At 35.3% G+C, this 23,424-nt stretch overlaps 1 protein-coding gene across 1 annotated transcript; it reads right to left on the reverse strand.

Annotated features, from left to right (window-relative positions):
- Window positions 1-14,043: 14,043 nt before the first annotated feature.
- Window positions 14,044-16,786, reverse strand: LOC143633028 (uncharacterized). Its single transcript, XM_077101407.1, has 4 exons — window positions 16,463-16,786; window positions 15,762-16,238; window positions 14,580-14,729; window positions 14,044-14,484 (listed from the first exon to the last, which is right to left on the reverse strand). Exons 1-4 carry the CDS (start codon window positions 16,784-16,786, stop codon window positions 14,044-14,046), a joined length of 1,392 nt encoding a protein of 463 aa, XP_076957522.1.
- Window positions 16,787-23,424: the final 6,638 nt, after the last annotated feature.

The following is a 23,424-nucleotide window of genomic DNA, read 5'->3' on the forward strand; positions in this document are numbered from 1 at the left end:
TGGTGTAGTGGTTTGGGTAAGTGGTGAGATAGGTATTAAAAGGTGGCGTTGGAGGTATGTTTAATGGTAGATCATGAAGGGTAGGTTTGGTTGAGGTTTTGTTGGGTTTAATTTTCTTCTGCATCTCACCAAGATGGCGCTTCATTTATATGGGAGAAGCAAGCGTAAGGATATGGAAGTGTGGTAGAGGTAAAGGGAGGTAGTGATGTTTGATGAGGAGATAGGTTTCAGATGTCTTTGATACTTGGCAGATGTTATTTGTTTTCACATTGAACTTTATTTTTGTAGGCCTGGATGGATCACCTACTCTTCTTATTCTGTTAAGGGATTGTTCCAAACGATCACTAGCAGATAGAGTGGAAGCACTCACATGAGGAGTGTCAAGTGTCTTCCTCTTTGATTTTGAAGAGTATATGACCTTCTCGGAGGTGTAGGTCCTCTAGATGGATCTCACAAATTTACTCGGATCAATCCGTGTTGTTGGATAGCGGGATCTCGGATCTTAGTTTTGTTAATATAAATGAGAGAAAAGATGAAGTGTGGAGAGAAGATGTTTTATTTCCAAAGAGTTGTGTGTCTTATACTACTACAAAAATAGGTATTTGTTACGGCCAAATCCGTAGCAAATTCGTAGCTAACTAGGTGTTTGCTACCGATTTGCTACGGATTAGGTCTGTAGGTACAAGTCTTGTAGCTAACTTATTTGCTGTGGATTTTTACTACGGAATCCGAGGTTTGCTACGATTTTAGCTACCAAAAGAGAGGTCGCTATTTTAGTTAGATTAGCCACGGATTTTGCTACAGAATTTTTGGCTACGGATTTTTAGCTACGAATTGATAGGTACGGAATTTTGCTACGTGTTTTAGCTACAGACTTTTAGCTACATAATTTTGCTACGATTTTATAACTGTGTAATTTTGCTACAGATTTTTAGTTACGGAGTTTGTTACCATGTTTTAGCTACAACTTTAGCTACGAATTTCATCCAAAGATTTGCTATGGTTTTTGCTATGAAATTTAGCTCCAATTTTAGATTTTTTTGCGACAAATGTAGCTAGAAAAATTCTCAAATTTCGCTACGGATTATATACGGTTTTGGTTACATATTTAGATATACATTTTGTATATTTTTTTAAAAAGTTTTTTATTTTTTTCCTACTTTTTCCATGTAAAAAATGATATTCAAAATTTATAAAATATCAAAACAAAGTTAAATATCCAAACCAAATAACATAAAATATCCAAATGTAATACAAGAACAATCTAAAATCATCCAAAAAGTAAAAACAATAAAAACTAAAATTTCCATATCTTAACTTGGTGGAGTGTTTTAAAGCTGATTTCGTGACAATAGCTGAAGTTTCTTGTTCATTTCAGCAAACAATCTCGCATTTTCTTCAATTTTCTCCAACATTGCTTGTTTTTCTACTTTTCCTCGTTCTAGCTCCGCTACTGTTTCCCGTTCTAACTCGGCTATTTTTTCCTCCAACTGTTGCACATGTAATTGTATTAAATCCATGGATCATTCATAAGAACACATAAATATTCAATGTTTTATACAACATAAAAAAAGCTTCTTATACATAAAAAATTTACTACTTTGTAAATGTGTGCAACCTGTTTTAAAGTAAGCAATTTCAATTAAACCTGACATAAGTTATATAATACTCTATGTTGTGGTCTGATTTTACGACCGGTTTCCAATATAAACCGCAAACAAAACAGTTCATCACGGTTTAAAGTTTTTAACCCCTAGTGAAACCCATGAACTTGTCCCGTAAAATGTGTTTCAAAACCTGGACCAGCACATGTGCATTTGGTCTGGTTCCGAATTGCACCCGATGACGCTCCTGATTAGAACGAAAGAAGACCAAAATCTATGTATTGTTTTCAATAGAGAATGCGAACCTTATTATTTCTCCCAAATGGAAAGGAGCCACCAGTACTCGGCATTGATGGTGCACCCGTCAACACAACATACGGATCGGTGATGTTGCTAGTCCCGTATAGCCGATGCTTTTTCTTTCCCCGTGCAATACTTTGACCATAATTCCATATCAAATTCTGGGTGTAAGATAGTGTCTTTTCCATACTTCTTTACAACCAGTTTCTTGTATGATTCCTGCAACGAAAACATTAAAAATTAGTATATCAACATCATAAAAATCAAGCAGTTAGAACATACATTTACAAAGTAATGAGACTTAAAGCTTCACCAGCCCTTGGGTCAACCCAATCCACATTTTTCTCTTGAATAATATCTTCCATGTCATCAGCTTCTTCCAAATCCGCATCTACTAACTCACTACAAACCGGCAACTTATCCAGGGGTCTTGACCCTTTCTTTGCATGTGTTTGTAATCAAAATTCACCAAAACTTAGCACGTCGCTTCAATGTGTTGTCCTAAGAAGTACGCATTTATAAGTTAGTAAGAAAATAGTATTGGTGATGTATTAAATAAGCGTGTGTGTGTATATATTTCAAACTCTAACATGCTAAACAAAATTGTTAGTAATAGTTCAATTTCGGTTTTTGATGTTTAAAAACCATTACTAGCAGACCATAAACATACCTAATATTATAGATTTATAATTAACATTTCTTACCATCTCTTTTCTAACCGTAACAAAGCTCTTTGAGCCAACAGTATGTCTACCACCAGTTGCCTTCTCTCTGTTTTTGCTATTTTGAGAAGACTTGTCTTGCCATGAGCTGGTATTCCAAACCTTTATTAGTTCTTTCCAAGAATCTTGACTAATCCATTGTGGCTTAACCAGAATAGTGACACTCCAATCATTCCCCACTTTTATACCCTTCTTAAGCGCATAGGTCTTGGCAAATTTCCGAGCCTTATCCAACAGATTAGGAAACTTTCCTTTAATGCACCGCTCCTAACAAGAGTGAATTGATTCTTTTTCCTCATCTTCCCATTGGTAGTATTTCTAAAAAGATTAAAAAAAACTGATCAATAATGTTTATACTCTTTTAATTAGTTTTGTAAGTCCCACGACGAATCTTTCAATGTGATATCAGTATACTTGAGGATTAGGCGGAAACTAATAGGAGAACACAATAAACACAGTAAAGATGCTTCAAAACACACGTATATTATACGTCCGGTGCTTAAGCCCTTAATCAATTACACGGTTGAAAATACAATGGACGAACAACCCTAAAATGTTAACATATGTTCTATATATATTTAACTAAATAAGTCCAATACTACCCAAAAGCCCACCGAGATCAACAGATCTCAGTTTACAATCAAAGCCCAAATCAGCCCAAAACTAGAACCGAAAACTACAAGCATAAACCAAAAATACAACCTAACATTCTCCCCCTTGGTTTATTGCTTGATCACAAATGTTTCAGCCGTAGACATTCAACGTGCTTCTATACCTTCATTTAGACCTTTCGGTGTATATACTCTGGCTCCTAAATAGACACTTGGAAGTTGAGTGTCTTATTTAGGGCCTTTACTAAACCTGGCTAGTAATCCAGCACAGGTCATGCTACTTCCCTTAAGTAGATGAACATGACCTTTGCTATCATGAACAGCAGCATGTATTAGGCTTGATTGACTCGGAAAAATCAAACACGATGTATCTTTGCTAGAACCAACAAGTCCTCGGTCAAAATTTGACCGAGAATGCTTCAAAACCTCTTCAAAACGAAGATCTCTCTGATTGATCAAAAGAATCTAGTCAGTCCACGCCGAGAACCTCAGAGCACTACTCATCATCTTCATCATACCACCAATCACTATTTATGACCAAACCTGTAACTACAACCAATGACTAAACCGATAATCAGTAACTTCAATAGAGAACAAACAAACCTTCTGAATAATAAATCAAGTAAATCCAATGACCACTGAAAACCTTTCAACCATAATAGATTTCTTTACCTTTAAAGAAGTCTACTTGAAAGTACAAGGAGACAAGAATAGATGTATGGCGGCGAGTAGGTGAAGGATTTGATGGTTATAATGAGAGAAGATTTTGGAAGATAATAGAAGTTGTGAGTTTCAAGAATGATCAATAAGTAATAATGAGTGCCTTTTAAGCTACCTGGTCACATCAAACTTGGCCGAGAACCATTTATTAAAAGTTGAGAACTCACAAGACTGAGTTCGCTGGGCCAAAATGATCTGGCCGAGAACTAGGAAATCCATGGGACCCATCTAACCATCCCGAGAACCAAAACACCAGTTGAACCAAAAAACTGACCCACTCATTTAAAAAAATAACCCCGATCAAAAATCGATTTCTTGAAGACATTTGTTTTAATATGAGTAAATATGAGGTAAAAAACAAAAAAAACAAAAATAAAATAAAATAAAATAAAATAAAATAAATAACCTTCAGAAAATTAGAATGTATTGGGATCAAATTTCAGCTATTTGAAAACAACCGGCCTCTTTAAGAAAAGATCCAAACATGAGATCATATTGATTAGGATACTTTCACAATGATTTATTTTCAGCATTATTATGACATAATGAAAAGGTTGATGGCAGGTAATTAGAACTTAGCATGACTTTCATTGCGCCAGTGACATGCTTAGATTCAATTAGGCATAAGACTTATATGAACGTCACTTATGGACCTCTGATGCCTCCTATCTCTTCTCAAAGCTTATTTGGGTTTCCTCAGATCACCCTAATTTGACTCCAACCCCCTAATGCTTGATCAAAAGAATTTCTTTATGTACAAATTTTTTTTTAAGATTTAAGGTTAAACGTTGGACTTAAATGCCATCCGGACTTACATGCCTTACATTCAGGGTGTTTAGAACTTATTTGTATGCCCCACCCCTGTAGTTCCAGAAGATGTGCTGCCAACGTCGCATACCAGGCTCGAGGAGCCTGATGAAGACCATACAGAGCCTTGTCCAGCTTGTAGACATGTGACGGACGCATTGGATCCACAAAACCTAGTGGCTGATCCACATAGATTTCTTCCTTGACCTCCTCGTATAAGAATGCCGTCTTGACATCCATCTGATAAACTGTGAAACCCATGTACGACGCATATGCCAAGAAGATCCGAATGGCCTCAAGACGAACCACCGGAGCATACACTTCAGTATAATCTAGACCCTCAACTTGCTTAAACCCAAGAACCACAAGCCTTGCCTTATTTCTAACAATAACCCAGTGTCATCCTGTTTGTTTCCATAGACCCATCTGGTGGTGAGTGACTTCTTCCCTTCAGGTAGCTCGACCAACTTCCACACCTTCAGTTTTTCAAACTTATTGAGTTCCTCGTGCATGGCTTCAACCCAACTTGGTTCTTGTAGAACCATGTCAATCGGCTTAGGCTCAATTTGAGAAATGAAGCAAGAATACAGACAATTGTTGATCGTTCCAGTCTGACTTCTGGTTGAAATGCCAGCTTCAAGGGGAACAATGATACTGTCAATTGGGTGATCCCATTGAATTCTTGAAGGAACAGATGGATCAGGAACAGAGCAGTTTGCTGGTAAATTAGTTGGTTCTTCGAGAACCTCAGTGAGAGGGTTTCTCCATCCCGATGCAGCGGTGCTGTATGAGTACGAAATACTGGTGATGTACTTGTTTAGAATGACATCGGGGAATGGAGTGCTACCAAAGATCCGTCGAATGGCACTCTCCCCCTCAACCGGTAAAGTCTCTTCAGTAGAGGGATCAATCACGTTTTCTTCCAAGTTTTCTGATGACGGCTGAGTGGTTTCTGAGGGTTCAGACGGTTCCACACTCAACATAGGAAACTCTTGTTCATATAAATCAAATAGGCATTATCTTTCCTCTAAGATCTGACCAGTACCCATTCTTCTGGTATGACAATACCAGGCTATAGAATTAAGCATTCCTTGTTGGTAAAATGAGTAGAAAATCCCTTATCACAAATCTGCGACACACTGAGCAGACTGTGCTTTAACTCTGAAACATAGTTAACGTTTTCGAACTTCAGAACCCCATTACCCACGGTACCCTTTTGAGTAATCTTCCCTTTCTCTCCTCCCGCAAAAGAAACATATCCGTTGTTAAAAATTTGATTGTCACTCAGCTGAGATATGTCTCCCATCATGTGCCTGGAACAGCCACTATCAACAAACCATGGTCTGATAATATTCTTCCATAGCTGTTCCTACACAAGTGCGAGATTAGTTAGTTTTGGGTACCCAGTCCATAGTAATTCTGGGTATGCCTGACTTATTTAGACGTGTTACAGGCTGCCATGTCACATCATCATTGTTATCAAACATGGAATTATGCAATGATACGAACTTTGTTACTGGGGACTTTGGCAACCACATGTATTTTGGCTTTAAAACTTTTTGATTTATACAGGTGGTTGACTTGGTCTCTTGTCTGCGGATAGAAGACACGTTTGACTTTACCCTGTTTAATTTTCTCGGCTCATACACCCACTTTGGTCTAGGAATCGAGACCGTGTTTTCTTTCCGCTTCTATGTCACAATGGGCTTGGTATAATGATAACTTAACCTGTCAGCCTTGACTCTTCTCCCATTTGCTTCAAAGTGCCTTGTATCATAATGCCTTGAATTATTTGAATGAAAGCTTTTGTAGGCATTATGAGACATGGTTCTCTGATTGCATCTATTATATGGAATGTACGGGAGACGAGAACTGTTTCTTACAATGTGACCGGGAATGCCACAGTTGAAACAGGTTTGTTTTTTTAACATAAAAATCATTGTGGCCGATTCCCGGTCTCGCTCTGCTGTGTGAGCTTGTTTTTCCATTTCTGGATTTATCATTAAGAACTTCACATTTAACATCACAAGATCCCTTTTCTTTCACAAACGTAGGTGACAAATGTTTATTTTTGTTTTCCAGTTCACCACTTTTATTTAAGGACAGATCACTGCCTTCTGAAGTTCTAGAAAAAGAAACCAAACGATTGTTTTTGCTCTTGAAAACAGAGCCCACACACTCATTAGTAGTATTGTTATTTGAAACAGACAAAACAGGTAAATTTAAAGAAACAGATGAGTCAATGGGTGATTCATCATCTTCCTCAGTCCAGTCCTCAATTATAACTTCATCTGCACACGAACTAAACACATTAGAATCGTTCACCCCTGAGGTTGATTCAGTTGTCGAATCTGTATCAACTTTACCAGTTGCAGTTGGCTTACCATACTGCATACTTTTCTCCTTTTCTTCCTCTTCCTTGGAAAGAGGAAGCTTGTGTAGTTATTATTATACGGGGGTGGTACCATGTTATAGCCTAGACCTACACCTTTATGTTCTTTCCATTTCAACTGTTTCTCTATCGTTGACTCAACAACAGCACTAGAGACATCAAATTGAATTCAGCATTTTCGAATTTATTTGTCAATTTGACTATCTCTAGTCTAGATGGTTCTAACTTGGCAGTTAGTTCAGCTATTTAATTTTTTGGCATCTAAATGGTGACAGCACTTTATGCTAAAATTTGATTGAAGTTTAGAGAAATCTTGTTTTTGTGCCTCTATTTTATCATTTAATGCCTTTTCTAGTTTCTTTAGTGTTGAGTTTTCATGTTTAGTATTTTCAATTTCTCTCATTAGATTACTATTATGTATTTTGTACATGCCTCTCTTATCAATGCACGATTGAGAACAGAGTACAGAACTTACCTCAGTTTGTTTGATGGAGGTGAAAGCCATGAAAGCATGCTGAAGATCCATCACCTGCTCCTCAGCTTCATTCTCATCTTCATCAGCATCCATCTCAACAAAATTGGCAACTTCATTACTCAAACTTAGTGCTGCCATCTAATCCTCCCAGGAGAAGTTCTGAACCACCAAACCCCGCTCACCCGTACTCAAACTAGTCACATTCTCTTCTCTTTCACCATTCACCGGGACCATTGCTCTTTCTCTGTTTCCTTCTTTAGCCGGGTTTATGCATTCACGAGCAAAATGACCCGGCTCATGACAGTTGTATCACCTTAGAGAATTCTTGTTGAAACCCACTTTCTGATTTGCAGGCACATTCCAATTGTTCCTGCCTGTCCTTTTAGTGAATTTCTTGGCCCTTAAAACAGCCATGGCTATTTGCTATGAAATATCCATCTCCTCCACATCGTCAGGATGTATCTGATTCAGCTCAGCAGCTACCACAGGTTGCACCAAGTCTCCAGCAAGAAAAGCATTATAGCAGTTCATAAAACCTGCCATCAGGGGCTATCTTCTCTTGAGTCTCCTTTGAAATAATGGGATTTTGAGTGTGAGACTGGCTAGAGGTGGCCATAGAGGCTTGTAATTTCGGTGGAGTAGTTTGTTGCGTAAAGAAAACAAGAGTAGCTGGTGTAGAATGAGGAATGGATTGACTTTGTGAAGATCTAAACATGGAGAAGGTCTGTTGAGGTTGTTGTGGTTGAGGCGGCTGACTCTTGAATAGAGAGAAGTTTTCTTGAGAGACCAGTGCATTATTAGCCGGAGTGTCATAACCTGCAGTGTTGTAAGTACTAGCATGATTAATGGCACGTTGCTTGTCATCCATGTCACAAGCCTTGATGATTGCCATAACCTCCAACAGAGTCAATCTAGACAGATCCTTGGTCTTTTTAATGACAGCCACATTCAAGTCCTAGCTCTAAGGCAGTGAGTTAACCAGCTTGTTGTTGATCTCGGCAGATGTGAGATTTATATTTGCAGACCTAATTTCTGTGATCAACGAGATGAACCAGTGAAGCTGTTTCTCCAAAAATTCTCCTAACACATGATTGAACATGTTAAATGTTGTCATAGGAGATCTTGCCTACTTCTCCTCATGTCCTCATTTCCCTCAAATATCTCAATAAGGGCCTCCTAGAGAGCTTTGGCAGAAGTTAATTCTCTAAAACCTAGGGCAATTTCAGGAGAAAGAGCCATAGTCAAGGTAATGACTATGACTTGGGGACCTCTAACTATGCACCTCCATAATTTTGCATCTTTCGCCTTCAAGTATTTCTCAAATCTAAATTTCCATTTAGCAAAACCTTCAGTTTTCAATAGTCAAGGTACATGAGTGGTTGTCCCCATGATAGAATCAAGATCTTGATGAAGAGTGGCATTTGAGGACATAATAGCATCTGATTGATCCATAACGTTCTTAACCGGAAACTTGATGTAATGGCCGAAAACTACAAAATTCTGCCGAGAACTCAGGAAATTGACCGAGAACGAAGAAATCTGCCCGAGAACGACGAATTGAACCCGAGAACTACAAATTCAGCCAGAGAACTTGAGAATACCCAGGAAAACCTTCAATGCAGACCGTGAACCTTGAAAGTATCACGAAAACTTCAAATTCAACCCGAGAACTAAAAACAGACAAAGATATGGTAAATCTTGAATATTTAACTAAATCCCGAGAAAGATGGGATTCAAATTAAATGCAAGATATACCAAAATCTATTCTGAATTCAGCCTTCCTCACCCGAAGAACACAAAGAACAACCTTCTTCAATCTCCAGAAATCTTCAACTGGACAATACCCCGTAACTCAATAGAATCCTTGATATCACCAATAATCGAGCCTAGAATAGGTCTATAGGCTCTGATACCAATTGTAAGTCCCACAACGGATCTTTCAATGTGATATCAGTATACTTGAGGATTAGGCGGAAACTAATCACAAGCCGATTCTATGCAATGCACAATACCTCAAGTAAAACCAATAGGAGAACACAATAAACACAGTAAAGATGCTTCAAAATACACGTATATTATACGTCGGGTGCTTAAGCCCTTAATCACTTACACGGTTGAAAATACAATGGACGAACAACCCTAAACTGTTAACATATGTTCTATATATATTTAACTAAATAAGCCCAATACTACCCAAAATCCCACCGAGATCAACATATCTCGATTTACAATCAAAGCCCAAATCAACCCAAAACTAGAACCGAAAACTACAAGCATAAACCAAAAATGCAACCTAACAAGTTTATATGCATTTTTTAATAAAATTAATAATATATGCATTATTATAATATGTGCAAATGTGTCATAACATACCTAAAAACGCTTAAACATGCGTTCGCGATGATGGATAGGAACATCTTTCCATCCTTGCCACCCGCCCGACCACATCAACTTCAAAATGCTACCAATAATTTGGGAAACCGGATTTTGAATATTAAATCTAGGAAACAGAAACAATGCACCACAATCAATCAATAATAATAATAATACTATTTTAGGCACCTAAAAACAGAATATCAATATATTCACACACGTATTTATCACACTTACTCATCATTTTCAACCCAAATCCAAATGCGATTTTCAAGTGTAGGTATCGAAGGTGGGACAACTGGTCCCTGACCTATAACTACCGGCTCATCCTCGTCATCACTAGGTTTATAAAGAGGTTGATATGCATCTGTAGCTGGCTGTCCACTATAGTCTGTACTACCATGACTGTTAACTTGCTTGCTACCTCGACCACCATCTCCTTTTGAACTGCGTGCCATCATTTCTAAAAAAAACAGGTATGTTAAAATTAAAAGAAATGTAGAACTAAGTTATGAACTAGTTTAAAGGCCTTACTAGAAGAATTCATCCCTTTAATAGTTAGTACTAACTAATATCCGATAATTAGATAATATTTACATTCATAAAATTAGTGTCAATGGATTATCATTATTATTCTTTTCTATTTGCTTTATGAATAAACGATCTGTAATAAATCATTTCAAACAAAATAATAATTCAAAAACCAATCAGGCACAAATGGTAGCTTTTCTTGTAACTTATATCTAAAAAGTCATGGTTCATTGATCAAATATATATCTTTCGATAATTAGATAATATTTACAAAAAAAGCTACTCATACATAGCTCAAAAAGTCTGTTTTGTTAATAAACAATAACTACTCATTTATTTGAACATTTATTAATGATTAAGTTTTAGTTCAACAAATAGAATTAAAAAAGGTACTTTTCCTCAACCTAAGCAATTAAAATGGAATTACTCAACAATTAACCCTACTCATACATCTATAAGAGCTTATAATTTTGAGTTGTTTCTGCCTGACCAAACTCATTTTAAACTTACAATTTATATTTAAGATTTATAACAAACTATTAACCCTACTCATACCTGCATAAAAGCTTATAATTTTGAGTTGTTTCTGCCTGACCAAACTCATTTTAAACTTACAGTTTATATTTAAGATTTATGACACTCTCTATGTAAAAGTGTGAAAAACTAATAGTAATTTATTCTACTTTATGCTACTGGTGAAGTACAAATATAATAAAAGCATGTGACAATAACTAATTTTTCACAGAAAGGTATTTATTAATGAATTGGTTTATTAATACCCACAAGAGCTATACTTTGCATTTCATGTTTTATAAAAAAGAATACAAATCAAATTATTATTCTTAAATATAAAATAAAATTTATATTAAACAAATAAACTTAAGGTTATAGGTCATTATTACCTCGCTCGCTACCTCGACCACCACCTCCACCTCCTCCTGATGCATTGCGTGTCACAATTCTTACAACAAAACAAAAGTATTAACACTCACAAGAACTATTAGGCATAGGATGAATAAATAACAGAACTTAAAAGTTTAAAAATAAAAGCATACCTTTTCCCTTGGCGTTCTATCAACTCTCTACCGTTTCCATCATCACTATCACCATCACCACCATCATCACTGTCGTCAAAATCCATATTGAAATCATCATCACTGTCATCAAGAATATCCTTTGACATGTCTCGTATTGTCGTAGTGGTATCTGACGACCCAGCTAAACTGGTCATCAGATCACCACCGGTCACACGGCTACGACTGCCGGTTCCATCTCTATGCAATGCGACTCCGGGACCTCTTGCGGGCCGTATCATCACATACGGCCCATGACTCCAAATAGTAGGTTTATCATGTGCACCTCTACTAGGATCAGGCTCCTGAGACTCAATATTATGATCGCTGCGTCTCCGTGTAACTTGTTTGGTCTTTCTACCACGAAGACCATTACAAGCACCACGTCCACCACCACTACCATGATTATTTTTACCACCATTCATAATGTATACACCCTACATATAAATATAAATCATGCATATGTCAGCTATAGGTTAAAAACTAGAATTCAATAATATGCAAACATCTAAAACATCAGCATATATATGTATCTCAAAATACCATAAATATAAACACTCAAGCACAGTGATATACAACTCACGATTTAGGTGATGAGTGTTGAACGATGATGAAGATTGAAAAAATATATGCACCACTAAAAAGTATACATTTAAATGATTGAAGATTATATACCGTATAATGTACAACTGCAGCATTATTATAAGTGCAAAACTATATTAAAATTATACATAAGAATTCATAGTAGAAAGATTATAAGAGTTTCTTTTTCAAAATAGGATTGCTATAGGGGTGTTTAGCAACGAGTCAAAAACAATGTTGAATTGTATTTGAAGTGAATAGTTTAATCTATTTTTGTAGTTAATGTACAAGAAACTTTATTTAACCCTTTGATAAGTTATCAAGCAAAGAACTGGACTTAGTAGTTAACTTTTGATTCACAATCAATTGTATAAGCATTAATGTTAGGGGAAGTAAATCGGGTTATCATGCACTGCGGGCCGCTTACGTTAACTGAATCGGGTTAATCGAGTAAAACCGGAACCCGATTTTTTCCTAAAAGCACACCCGAAACCCAACCCTATTAACAATTCAGGTTATTCGGGTTAACCCAATTAATACCTTTTGACCCCATTTAACCCGACCCTAATTAGCTTATTCGATTTCGAGTCGGGTTAGGTTAATGTGGTTCGGGATTTTTGGACACCCCTATCTCTATGGAACATTATTGAGCATGATCAAACGATCTTCTATTGAGCACAATACACAATTAAAAACAATTCCAATTCTACACAAAAGGATGAAGATGAAATCAACAACTATTCCAAACACAAATGATTTTTGTACTTTAGATTAAAGGCATATTAAAAAATAAACAATTAAATGATAAAATAAATATGAGAAAAATTACCTTTGAATGAGGAGTCTGATTAGGGTCTTATAAGTCCAATCGAGGAGAGAATGCCAGGGAAGAATCTGCTTAGTTCCACTATGGCTAGGTTAGAGCTTCCATCGTTGATGGTGTGGGGCAATTGAGGAGTGATTGAAGTGGAAGAAGAATGGGAGGTTAGGGTTTTTATTAGAGAAGAATGAGCGGGAATTTGAGCACTGTAAAAAATAATAGCTTTTGGCGGTCAAAAATATTTTGTTAGTTAGGCGGTCACCACCTGAAAGCACCTAAAAATCCTATCATGTTTGATGTTTATCTTTTTAAATAAAAATATTCAATGTAATCTTTAATGTTTTGAATCAAATAATTTATTTAATACAATAGTTTTAAAAATATTAAACGTAACATAATTTGTAAAGATCCAAGCTATCCAAATGTAGTACAATAAACACTCAAAATATCAAACACTAACATAATAAAAATTCAAATCTAGTTTTTATACCAACATATACCCATAACTTCATTTTATAAATGATTCTCTCCTTTATCTCGTTCAGATTTTCTATGTGTCCCTTTAATCGATGTGCCTAATGTTGAGTCGGGAGCCATATTTCTGCAACATAAACACATCCTGTTATTATTATTATTATTATTATTATTATTATTCACAAGAACCGTTACAGATAAAAATTAGTAAAACCCATTAACCATTGTATTATACCTTATATATATGCGATTTAAACAATTAACCAACTATTTCATCTTCAAATGCTTCTGCGTCATCATCATCTAAATCAGTGTCTTCAAACACGACTTGTTCACAATCATCATTTATAACTTCATGATCATCATCACTTATATCCTTGACTTCTTCTATTATATTTCCTTAAGCATGATTAATAGGGAGTAAATCATCAGTTGATGTGCTTACTAACCTTTCATTATCTTGAAAGAAATGCTCTTCGTCTCCATTATCCTCATCACCTACTTCACTAGCATCTTCGGCTAGTGAATAAACTCCCCTTGGTGTTGTCTTAACAACAGCTCACCGGTCTTTTAATACTTTTTCCTTTGAAGGATATGGTGTATAATACACTTGTTCTGCTTGTGACGCTAGGATAAACGGAACGTCAACGCATCCTACTTCTTTGTGTTTAACATCAACCATATTAGTCTTTGAGTCTACCCTTACACCCTTCACTGGATCAAACCATGTACATTTGAACAGAACAACAATACAACTTCTAAGCTTACTGTGGTATTCCACCTCTAGGATTTCATCCAACAATCCGTAGTAGTCACTTTCATTTTTGTCATAAGAAGCCCCTTTCACGCACACACCTGAATTATGGGTAACCCGACCATTATAAGATGTTTGTGTGTGAAACTTATAACCATTAACCAAATAGCCCTTGTGTGATTGAACATAAGTGAGAGGCCCTTGTGCTATATCTCTCAAATGTTCTTTCCCGGGACAGTTCATAACCTACATTCATAAAAAAATCTATTAACATGCATGGAGTGATATAAATTTGTTAACTACTATGATAGGATATCAAATAATTTTAGTTTTATGCTTACATGATCTAGCAGCCACTTAGCAAATGAGTGTTCTTTCTTTTTATCGAGTGTTGCTTGAACAGAGTTTAGGAACAAAGCTCTCAAATGTTCATCATATAACAATATGGTTTCATGAAGCTCTTGACAATTAAGAAATATATAAGTGTGAGCCTGGTGTTTGTCTTTATCAGTAAGAACTATGTTTTTTCCACCCTTATCAAATAATCTTCGAGATGCGTGTTTGAATATACTCAATCGGGAATCGGAACTCGAAGAACAATGTATATCAGGGGCAAAATTACGAGGCTCATGATTCAATCATGTCTTAATTGTCGGCTCAAAGTACATGGTGCAAAAGTTACAAAGTTCATCTACGAGATATGACTCGACAATAGAACCTTCAACCCTTGCCTTGTTTCAAATCGTTTTTTTTTTCAGTCTCCCTAGCTTCCTAAAAGTTGAAGTGAAAATAACGTTAGCAATTATATAAAATTTCATATGTCTAAAGAGTAATTTGTTTAAATTAAAATGACTACCTCTCATACGGATACATCCATCTAAACTGCACAGGACCACCAAGAAGTGCTTCATTGGTCAAATGTATAACAAGGTGTTCCATTGAGTCAAATAAACCAGGTGGGAAGATTTTTTCTAACTTACAAATTGTTATCACAATACTTTTTCTCTGTTTTTCTAAATCCTTAGCATGCAAAACCTTTGAACATATTACACGAAAGAATGTGCACAACTCTATTATCGGTTCAAATATTTGTTTTGGTAGCATGCCTCTTAATATGATAGGGAATAGTCGTTGCATAAACACATGACCGTCATGACTTTTAAAGCTGTAAAGAGTACCTTGTTTAACGTTTACACAACTTCCAATATTTGAAGCATATCCGTCAGGGAACTTTACTGTTTTCAACCATTTACATACTTCGTTTACTTGATCTTTGGTTAGAGTATATGATGCTTTCGGTTTCTTGTGTTTATTATTGTCCCCCTCCCAAGTATGCAATGATGGTCGATTGCAAATTCTTTTAAATCCACCCTTGCCTTGATATTATCTTTTGTCTTTTCAGTATCCATGATTGTTTGAAATAGATTCTCAAAAACATTTTTCTCAATGTGCATTACATCAAGGTTATGTCGAATTAATAGCATGGGCCAATACTCAAGCTCTCAAAAAATGCTTCTCTTTACCCAATTATGGGTTTTACCAAATTCTGGAAGTTTCTTCTTTAGATTATACGTTACACCCTCGTAGACACTTGGAAGGTCACATACTTGTTCATACATTTGCCAACCATCTAACTCAACTGGAGGTCCAAATGATGTCGGTATAGATTTATTAGCCCGAAATCCATTTTTATCTCTTCTAAAAGGGTGTGATTGAGGTAAAAATCTCCGGTGACAGTCAAACCAACTTGCTTTGCGTCCGGCATGCAACCGAAAGACTTCTGTGTCTCCCATACAGTGTGGACAAGCCAATTGACCATGCATGCTCCAGCCAGATAACATTGCATATGCAGGGAAGTCACTAACTGTCCATAGAAGGATCGCTTTCATAGTGAAATTCTCTTTACGATAAGCGTCATAAACTTCAATACCATCCTCATACAATTCTTTCAACTCATATATTAGCGGCCTTAGAAACACGTCTAAGTTTTGACTCAGACTCTTTCGCCCAAGAATAACCAAACACAGTTTAATAAATTAGTCTTTCATACACATCCATGGAGGTAAGTTATAGATTGTAAGAAAGACAGGCCATAATGAGTAAGGGCTAGAGTTCGTGTTATTTGGGTTAAAGCCATCCGTACATAACCCAAAAAGAACATTACGAATCTCATTCGCAAAGTCAGGATTCTTCGAGTCAAAATGCTTCCAAGCCTTACTATCACTTGGACACCATCCTTTTTTCTGTGATCATGGTGCCAGGTCATATCTTTTGCGGTCTTCATAGTCATATACAACTTCTTAAGTCTAGGACCAATCGGCATATATGTCATCACCAAATGAGGTGCCTTGTTTTGCCCGGTCTTGTAACGAGATTCCCCCCACCATTTACATTGTGTCAATGTCGTGTCTTCATTATAAAATAGCATGCAGTGATTTTTGAATACATCAATCCTTTCTTTAGGAAGATAAAGCTTTTCTAAACTTTTCTTTGTATCATAAAAGTTTTCGGGTAGTTTACTCCCTTTAGGCAACAATGCTTTAACCATGGAAACGTTGTGGTTGTAACTTGTAGCAGATACATTGTAAAGTGATTTCCAATTCAAAAAACTTATGATGGATTGTAACTTTGAACAGTCTGCCCCTCCCACAAAGGCTCATCAGCAGCTTTTAACATGTCATAGAATTCCTTTGCTTCTGAATTTGGTACTTCCCCTTCAAAAGTATTTGAATCTATATTTGAGTGTGTTGTTGGATCAAAACCAGACGAATACATACTATCTAGCACCATCTGTCTACAACCATCATTATCATCGCTAATAACTTCCATACTGGTAGACGACTGTCCTACATTGTGGGTTGAAGTTTCACCATGTTCACACCATGTGTAGTATAGAGGCATGAAGTAAGCAAGTGTTTCTAAACAGTTTCTCTATCTATATAGATGCCGTTTTGACATCTTATACAAGGACATTTGATATCAAGTACTATCTTACGACGCTTAGTCACCCTTCGATCCACAACATTTTCATTAGAATAGACAAAGTCTAACAACTTGTTCAAGTTGTTATAGTACTCTAAGTTAGAAGATTCGTCACTATTGGTCCTTTTATACATCCATGTTCAATCAGTGAACCACTCCATGACTAATAAAGTTAATGTCAGACCTAAAATTCAAAGTAATTGCAAAATTCTACTTAGCAACCAACAATTAACCATATTTGTAACAAAAAGCAATCATATTTAGCATAAAAATAGACATGGTGGTATAGTAATACCCGCAATTTGATGATTATCGGATTTGCTTGAACTTTTTCCTTGATCAAAATTTCTCACCTATTACAAACAAATTTGCAAGAACTTTAGTAGCATGCAAAAATATAAATAAACTTATACTTATCACAGTTCAAAAAATATATTTCAGAACTCACTATAAAGTACGTGCAATTAATAAATCTATACACAAATCAAAGTTTTAATTGAAGAATTATATGAATACAAGAAACCGCAATGGGTTGACAAAATAGTTATTGTTGGCACAAAATAATGATTCTATTTGTTTATATATATACACACACACACATATATAATATACTAGTCAGGTATCCGTCCAACAATTTCAAGAAAAATTTATTTTGAAACGTCAAATAATATAAGCCCGTTTAAATATGTATGTTCGGATTTCTTGAATCATATTTTTGTAGAACATGCAAAAAGAAAACCAAAAAAAATAAGTTGATTAAAAAGTGGGTGAACACGAGGGATTAAAGTTGTAAGTATATTCGAAAATAAACTAAATTGGACTAAAGTTGGGGTACCATACATGTAATTAATTTTATATAAATCAAATGGATGCGAGTAATATATGTGTAAAAGACAACTTTACCCATACTTAAATATGTACCTTATGCGTTACAAGTTGTAAAACTATTAAAACCTACCGTCTTAATGTACAAAGTACTTATTTGGGTGTGTGTATAAAAATAAATCTTACGGCCTAGCCAGCTGGTTTTATACGGCCGATTTTTTATATAAACCGTAACCAAACATTTTCCTCATGTTTGAACTTTTTGAATCTGACGGACCGAAAGCATTAAAAAATATTACTGTGAAACCGAACTAATAAGTGGTTTGGACGGTTTAACTGTTTTAAACCAAACCGCAAACACACCTAGACACATGAATAAACCTATAGTCATGTAAAAAATAATTTACATACGATCATAAGTTGCATCCATTCAAGCATCATTAGTCTAATTCACAATGACCACACACACAAGTAAAATAGCGAATGAGACTAAATTTGTAACTTGGGTTACGAGAGGTAATAGCGAGTAAGAAAACAAAAAAATAACAATGATCAAATAAACAACCGGCTAATTTTGTGATGAAAAATAAACTTGAACAAACTAAACTAATAGTGATCAAATAAACAAAAAATTGAAACAGGAAACAAAGAACCTGAATATATTGACTCTCAGTGACTACAATATCAATGATGGCCATGAATTTTAATTCAAGATGATACGATTGTTTGTGATGACGGCATATATTATATATACGTATAATTATGATACTAATTCATGCACGTTTATGTGGGGACATGTGGGTGATTCAAACATAAATCAACACAAACACACCAAAAAAAACAATATAAATATAGATATGGTTAGTTAATTTAAATTCAAATATAATCATAAATCTTCTTTTTGTAAATTCAAATTATATGTATAATAAATCTTGGAAGATGGCCGCATAACTTTTGGTATATTATATTTAATTATAGTTATTTAGATATTTTTACCTGATCAAAAAATTTAAGTGTTTATGCATTTACGTTTTTTAATATGGTTATTTGAAGATAAGCCAAATTCAAACAAGTTTCCAAAAATCTTTATTTACAAAGCTCTCTATTATTTTGCTACCAACTCTGCTATGAATTTTGGAAAATTAGTTTTAAATTTCTTTTTTTTTTCGCTAATCCTATTGCTACGGATTTTGCTACAAATTTCTAGAAATTATGTTTATAATACGTATTGTCTCAAGTTTGTTATGGATTTTGCTACCGATTTTATTAAGTCATTTATAAATTCTTATTTTCTCATGTTTGCTACGAATTTTTTTCGCTACGGAATATTCGTAGGAAAATTTGTACCTAGCTAAACCGTAGGTAACTCGTAGCAAATATTGCTACCGATTTTTTCCATAGCAAATGCCTATTTGTGTAGTAGTGTTGGTTGTTTGAAGAAATGGGTAAAGTAACCCTTTTACGGGGTCCCTATTTCTCAAAAATTTACATAATAAATGTACAAAATTAATGTATAGAGTACATACTACACCGACTAAAAGCAAACTAGAAAGACATACACAATCCTAATTATAATATAGAATATTGGCTCTACAATCTCCCTCTAGGATTGAGTATGTCGAGGAACCTTCATCAAGTTTTTTGCTTCGTTTTTATTTCTTGAAACTTAGTACTTGTCTTGATCCGGTATCTTGAACGAGATTGGATCTTGGACAATTCTTTATTTTATGGTCTTGTAGACTTGAATTTCAATCTTATTTTCGTGGAAGGATCGGCAGCAACCAATTTTAGAAACATCAGATGCGGGAGGCTCGACATCTAATTTTCTTTTGTTGACTTTCTTGAGCCGACTGGTTTCTTTCCTTGTCTTCGGATACAATCAGTTCATTTTTAGGTTCTACCTCAAACTTTCACCTTCTCGTTTTCTATTAAGCGCTTCAGCATCTGCAAATTTAGTTTCGGCATCCAAGCAGACTTGATCTTGATCTACATGTCCATGTACCACTACACAAAACTTAGAACGAATAAGATTCGTTCATAGAACTTCTCGAGGATCAAAAAGGAATTTGTTCACGAACCCTCCCAATTTCAGTCAGGCAACTTATAAGTGATTTGTTTAAGTCTGTAACGCCCGTTAATTCCGGTTTCAAGAATTAAGGATTGTAGAGTATGTATAATTCTCGGGATTTATCCGACGTTCCTCAGAAGCCTTTACGTCATCCCGGTACGTCTCATCGCTTAACATTTCTTCCAAGTTGCATTATTATTATTTTCCGGGGGCTAGAATGAAAAAGTTTTATGATATAACACTAAACAAAAAAAAACTAAACCCTAGTTCAGCAGCGATCGGCCGATTCCAGCCCCTCCCCCCTTTCATTGCTTTGACTTTTTGATCGATTCCAAGCTCCTAGAAGTAGTTCAAGGTATGTACTACAATCCCCAACACTCTTTTTGCTCACCCTAATCGTTTTGATGCTTAATTTTGCCGATACTCCTCATTGAACAGATTTTCGGCCAAGGCGCAATTGACCCACTTCCCGTGGATAAAAATTAGAGTTTCCGGTGTAGAAAGATCCCCAGGTATGTCATTTACATCATATTAAAATTTCGTGGTCATTGGAGGTGTTTAGGTCGGTCAATCGATTTTAGTTCGAAAACTAGGGTTTATCGGGTGTAGATTTGCAAATTGTTGAGTTTGATGCGTTAATTGATCGGATGACCGACCGAATCAGTTTGTACAGCTCTAGGGGGGTTTAAGGGCTGTGGAAAAATTATTTTTTTGATGCTCGGGGCTGTTTTGGTTAGTGCTTCGTCAATCGAGTCGGCGGTGCGCGAACTTTCGTTTAAATGTTAAAGTGAGAGTTGTAAAAAGGAACCGTCAACCCTATCAACTCGGGTGACATAATTATGATGAATGAAAGGATTAAAATGGGAATTTGGCCCATTTGGGGCTGTTTCGTTTAAAAATCTGTTCTATGGTTCATTTCGCACGTATTCGACTCGATTTGTCAAGTTGTTGGGCCTTGGGCCAAAGTGTTGGGCTTGAATGGCCCATTAGGCAAGAGTGTTCTTACGGTCTAGTTTAGTAACGCGTTGTGTATAATTTACAGGCCTTGCTTGTGATTGTGCACTTAGGGGTTTCCTAGCTCGTTGCAGGTGTTAGATTGATTTCAGGTGAGTTCATGATGCCCTTTTTACACTTTTTACTTTTGGGCTAGCATGCACACCTAAGTCTTTTCTTACATGATGAAATGTTTTTAAACGAATTTATATAGGCTTGCTAGTATATGGTAGGCCTTGGGATGTTAAATATATATATATATATATATATATATGTATATGTATATACATTATTGCTTGGCCTATATTTGGCGATGTTGTACTCGTTTCGACTACTGATGTTGTGTATGCCTACTTTGTGTTTGCATGCACTGATGTTACGTGTTTGGGTTGTACGTTTGCTCGACCCTGATGTTATACGTGGATGTTATATATATATACTGTTATATATATAGGGATGTAATTAAAAGGATGTTTACATATACATTTTATATATGTATGTATGAGGATGTTTAGTTTTCGGTAATAATGATTTGATGGATGCACCCTTTTACTTTTTAAAACTTTTGGTATGACTATCATAACTATTACTACTGATATTATTTACTTAAAACTTGAACTCACTCAGCTCAAGCTGACTTTGTGTGCATGTTAGTGTGAGTTTCAGGTTAGGAAGAGGATGCCTTATCGCTTGGACGTGCACGAAGCTACTTGGACGGTGAAGGGCATACGTGAATTGAAGTTTTATTATTAAACATTTATTTTTGAAAGTTTTTATTTAAAGATAATTATGTTGCTTTTGGGCAAAATTCCCGGGTTTTGGGAACTCATTTACTTATTTACGTTTTCCGCCGAATTATACTCTGTGATGCTTATATTAATGAAAATAATTGTTTTTAAGTTTAATTATTTTGCTAGTGTTTTGAATGAATACCAACTGTGGGGTTCCCAGGGTTCGGAGCCTTACAAAGTCCTAGGTTTCCAACAAACTTTAGATGAACAACCTTGACAACAAAAACATGATTTTGAATAAAACAAGGTTTAATGGAATATGTACGAACACAATAAAACTTAAATTTTTTTTGGCATTTTTATATATTTGAAAATTACAAAAATATATACATAATATTTTGAAGATGAAACATAAAATAAAACAATAAAAAATAAAAGATACGAGTAAGATGAAATAAATATTACATATCAAAATATTTACTTAAAAGTTTACTAAATTATTTTTCTGAGAAAGATCACGACATAGAATCACATTATCTATTAACGTTCTAGATCACACTTCTATTTGGACATATTATGCCAAGAACCCAAAGTCAATTGTAGATATAATTTGTCCATTTTAAGGTATGATTTAGGCACAACGCTTGTGTGGTCCCTACTCAATTAGACATGTTACCGACTCCATCATACCTCGGCCGTAGTTTGTGTTCACATATCACCTCAACTTGACTTAAACCTTTCTTGTTTGATCGTAGTACGCTTATTAACATTTGACTGTTCAAACTTGACTTATCTAGAAAGATTAAAATAAAGCAGAAGTTTCGGGCCTTAACAATCAGGTTGGATAATACCATATTATCGCGCAGAGAAAGTCCATGGCTTGAACAAAAGAAAGAAAGCAAAACAAAGCAGAAGATTCGGGACCCTAACAATCAGATCTTTTATGACTACAAACATAGAAAGTCCAAGGTTTGAATCAAAATAAATAAAGAAATAAATTAGAAGTTAAAGATCCTAAGATAGACAACTTTTCACTTTTGTTTTTCTTTTCTTTTCATTTCTTGACTCTATTTCTTTTTCTTTTCTTGACTCAACAGAATTAAAATTGATACATGATTACATAATACAAATGTGATCAGGTAAAGAGAGGCTTGGGTATGACATGTTATTTATATTTCGGCCTTCATTGATATGACTTTGGTGGAGTCATGCACCGCTTCATAAGCGTATAACCACTAGCATAGGCTGATATTTATGTTTATATCACATGACACTTACTTGTTTGTCAAGCTTATCTACACATCAAACGATAATCTTGTTGGCTTTTGATCTACTCTTTTCATGAGCTAGGATCATAAAAATCAATCTCCTATCATTTTCCAATAGTCAGATCAGTTTCTCAAAATTTTGAATAAGTTTTAAAATATCTAACTCCCTCTAAGCAGGACAATTTCTTTTAGAATATTCTCAGATTTTCATAAAATAAAAAAAATCTTTTGCAAAGTCAAATGACTTATTTTTGTTTTTCTTAAAGTAAATTTAAAATCTTTTTAGTGAGTTAAATTTAACTCAATTTTCTCCCTCTAA

Source organism: Bidens hawaiensis, unplaced genomic scaffold (genome assembly GCF_021521415.1).
Source record: "Bidens hawaiensis isolate Kalapana, Puna unplaced genomic scaffold, B.hawaiensis_p1.1 tig00006604_1, whole genome shotgun sequence".
NCBI lineage: Eukaryota > Viridiplantae > Streptophyta > Magnoliopsida > Asterales > Asteraceae > Bidens > Bidens hawaiensis.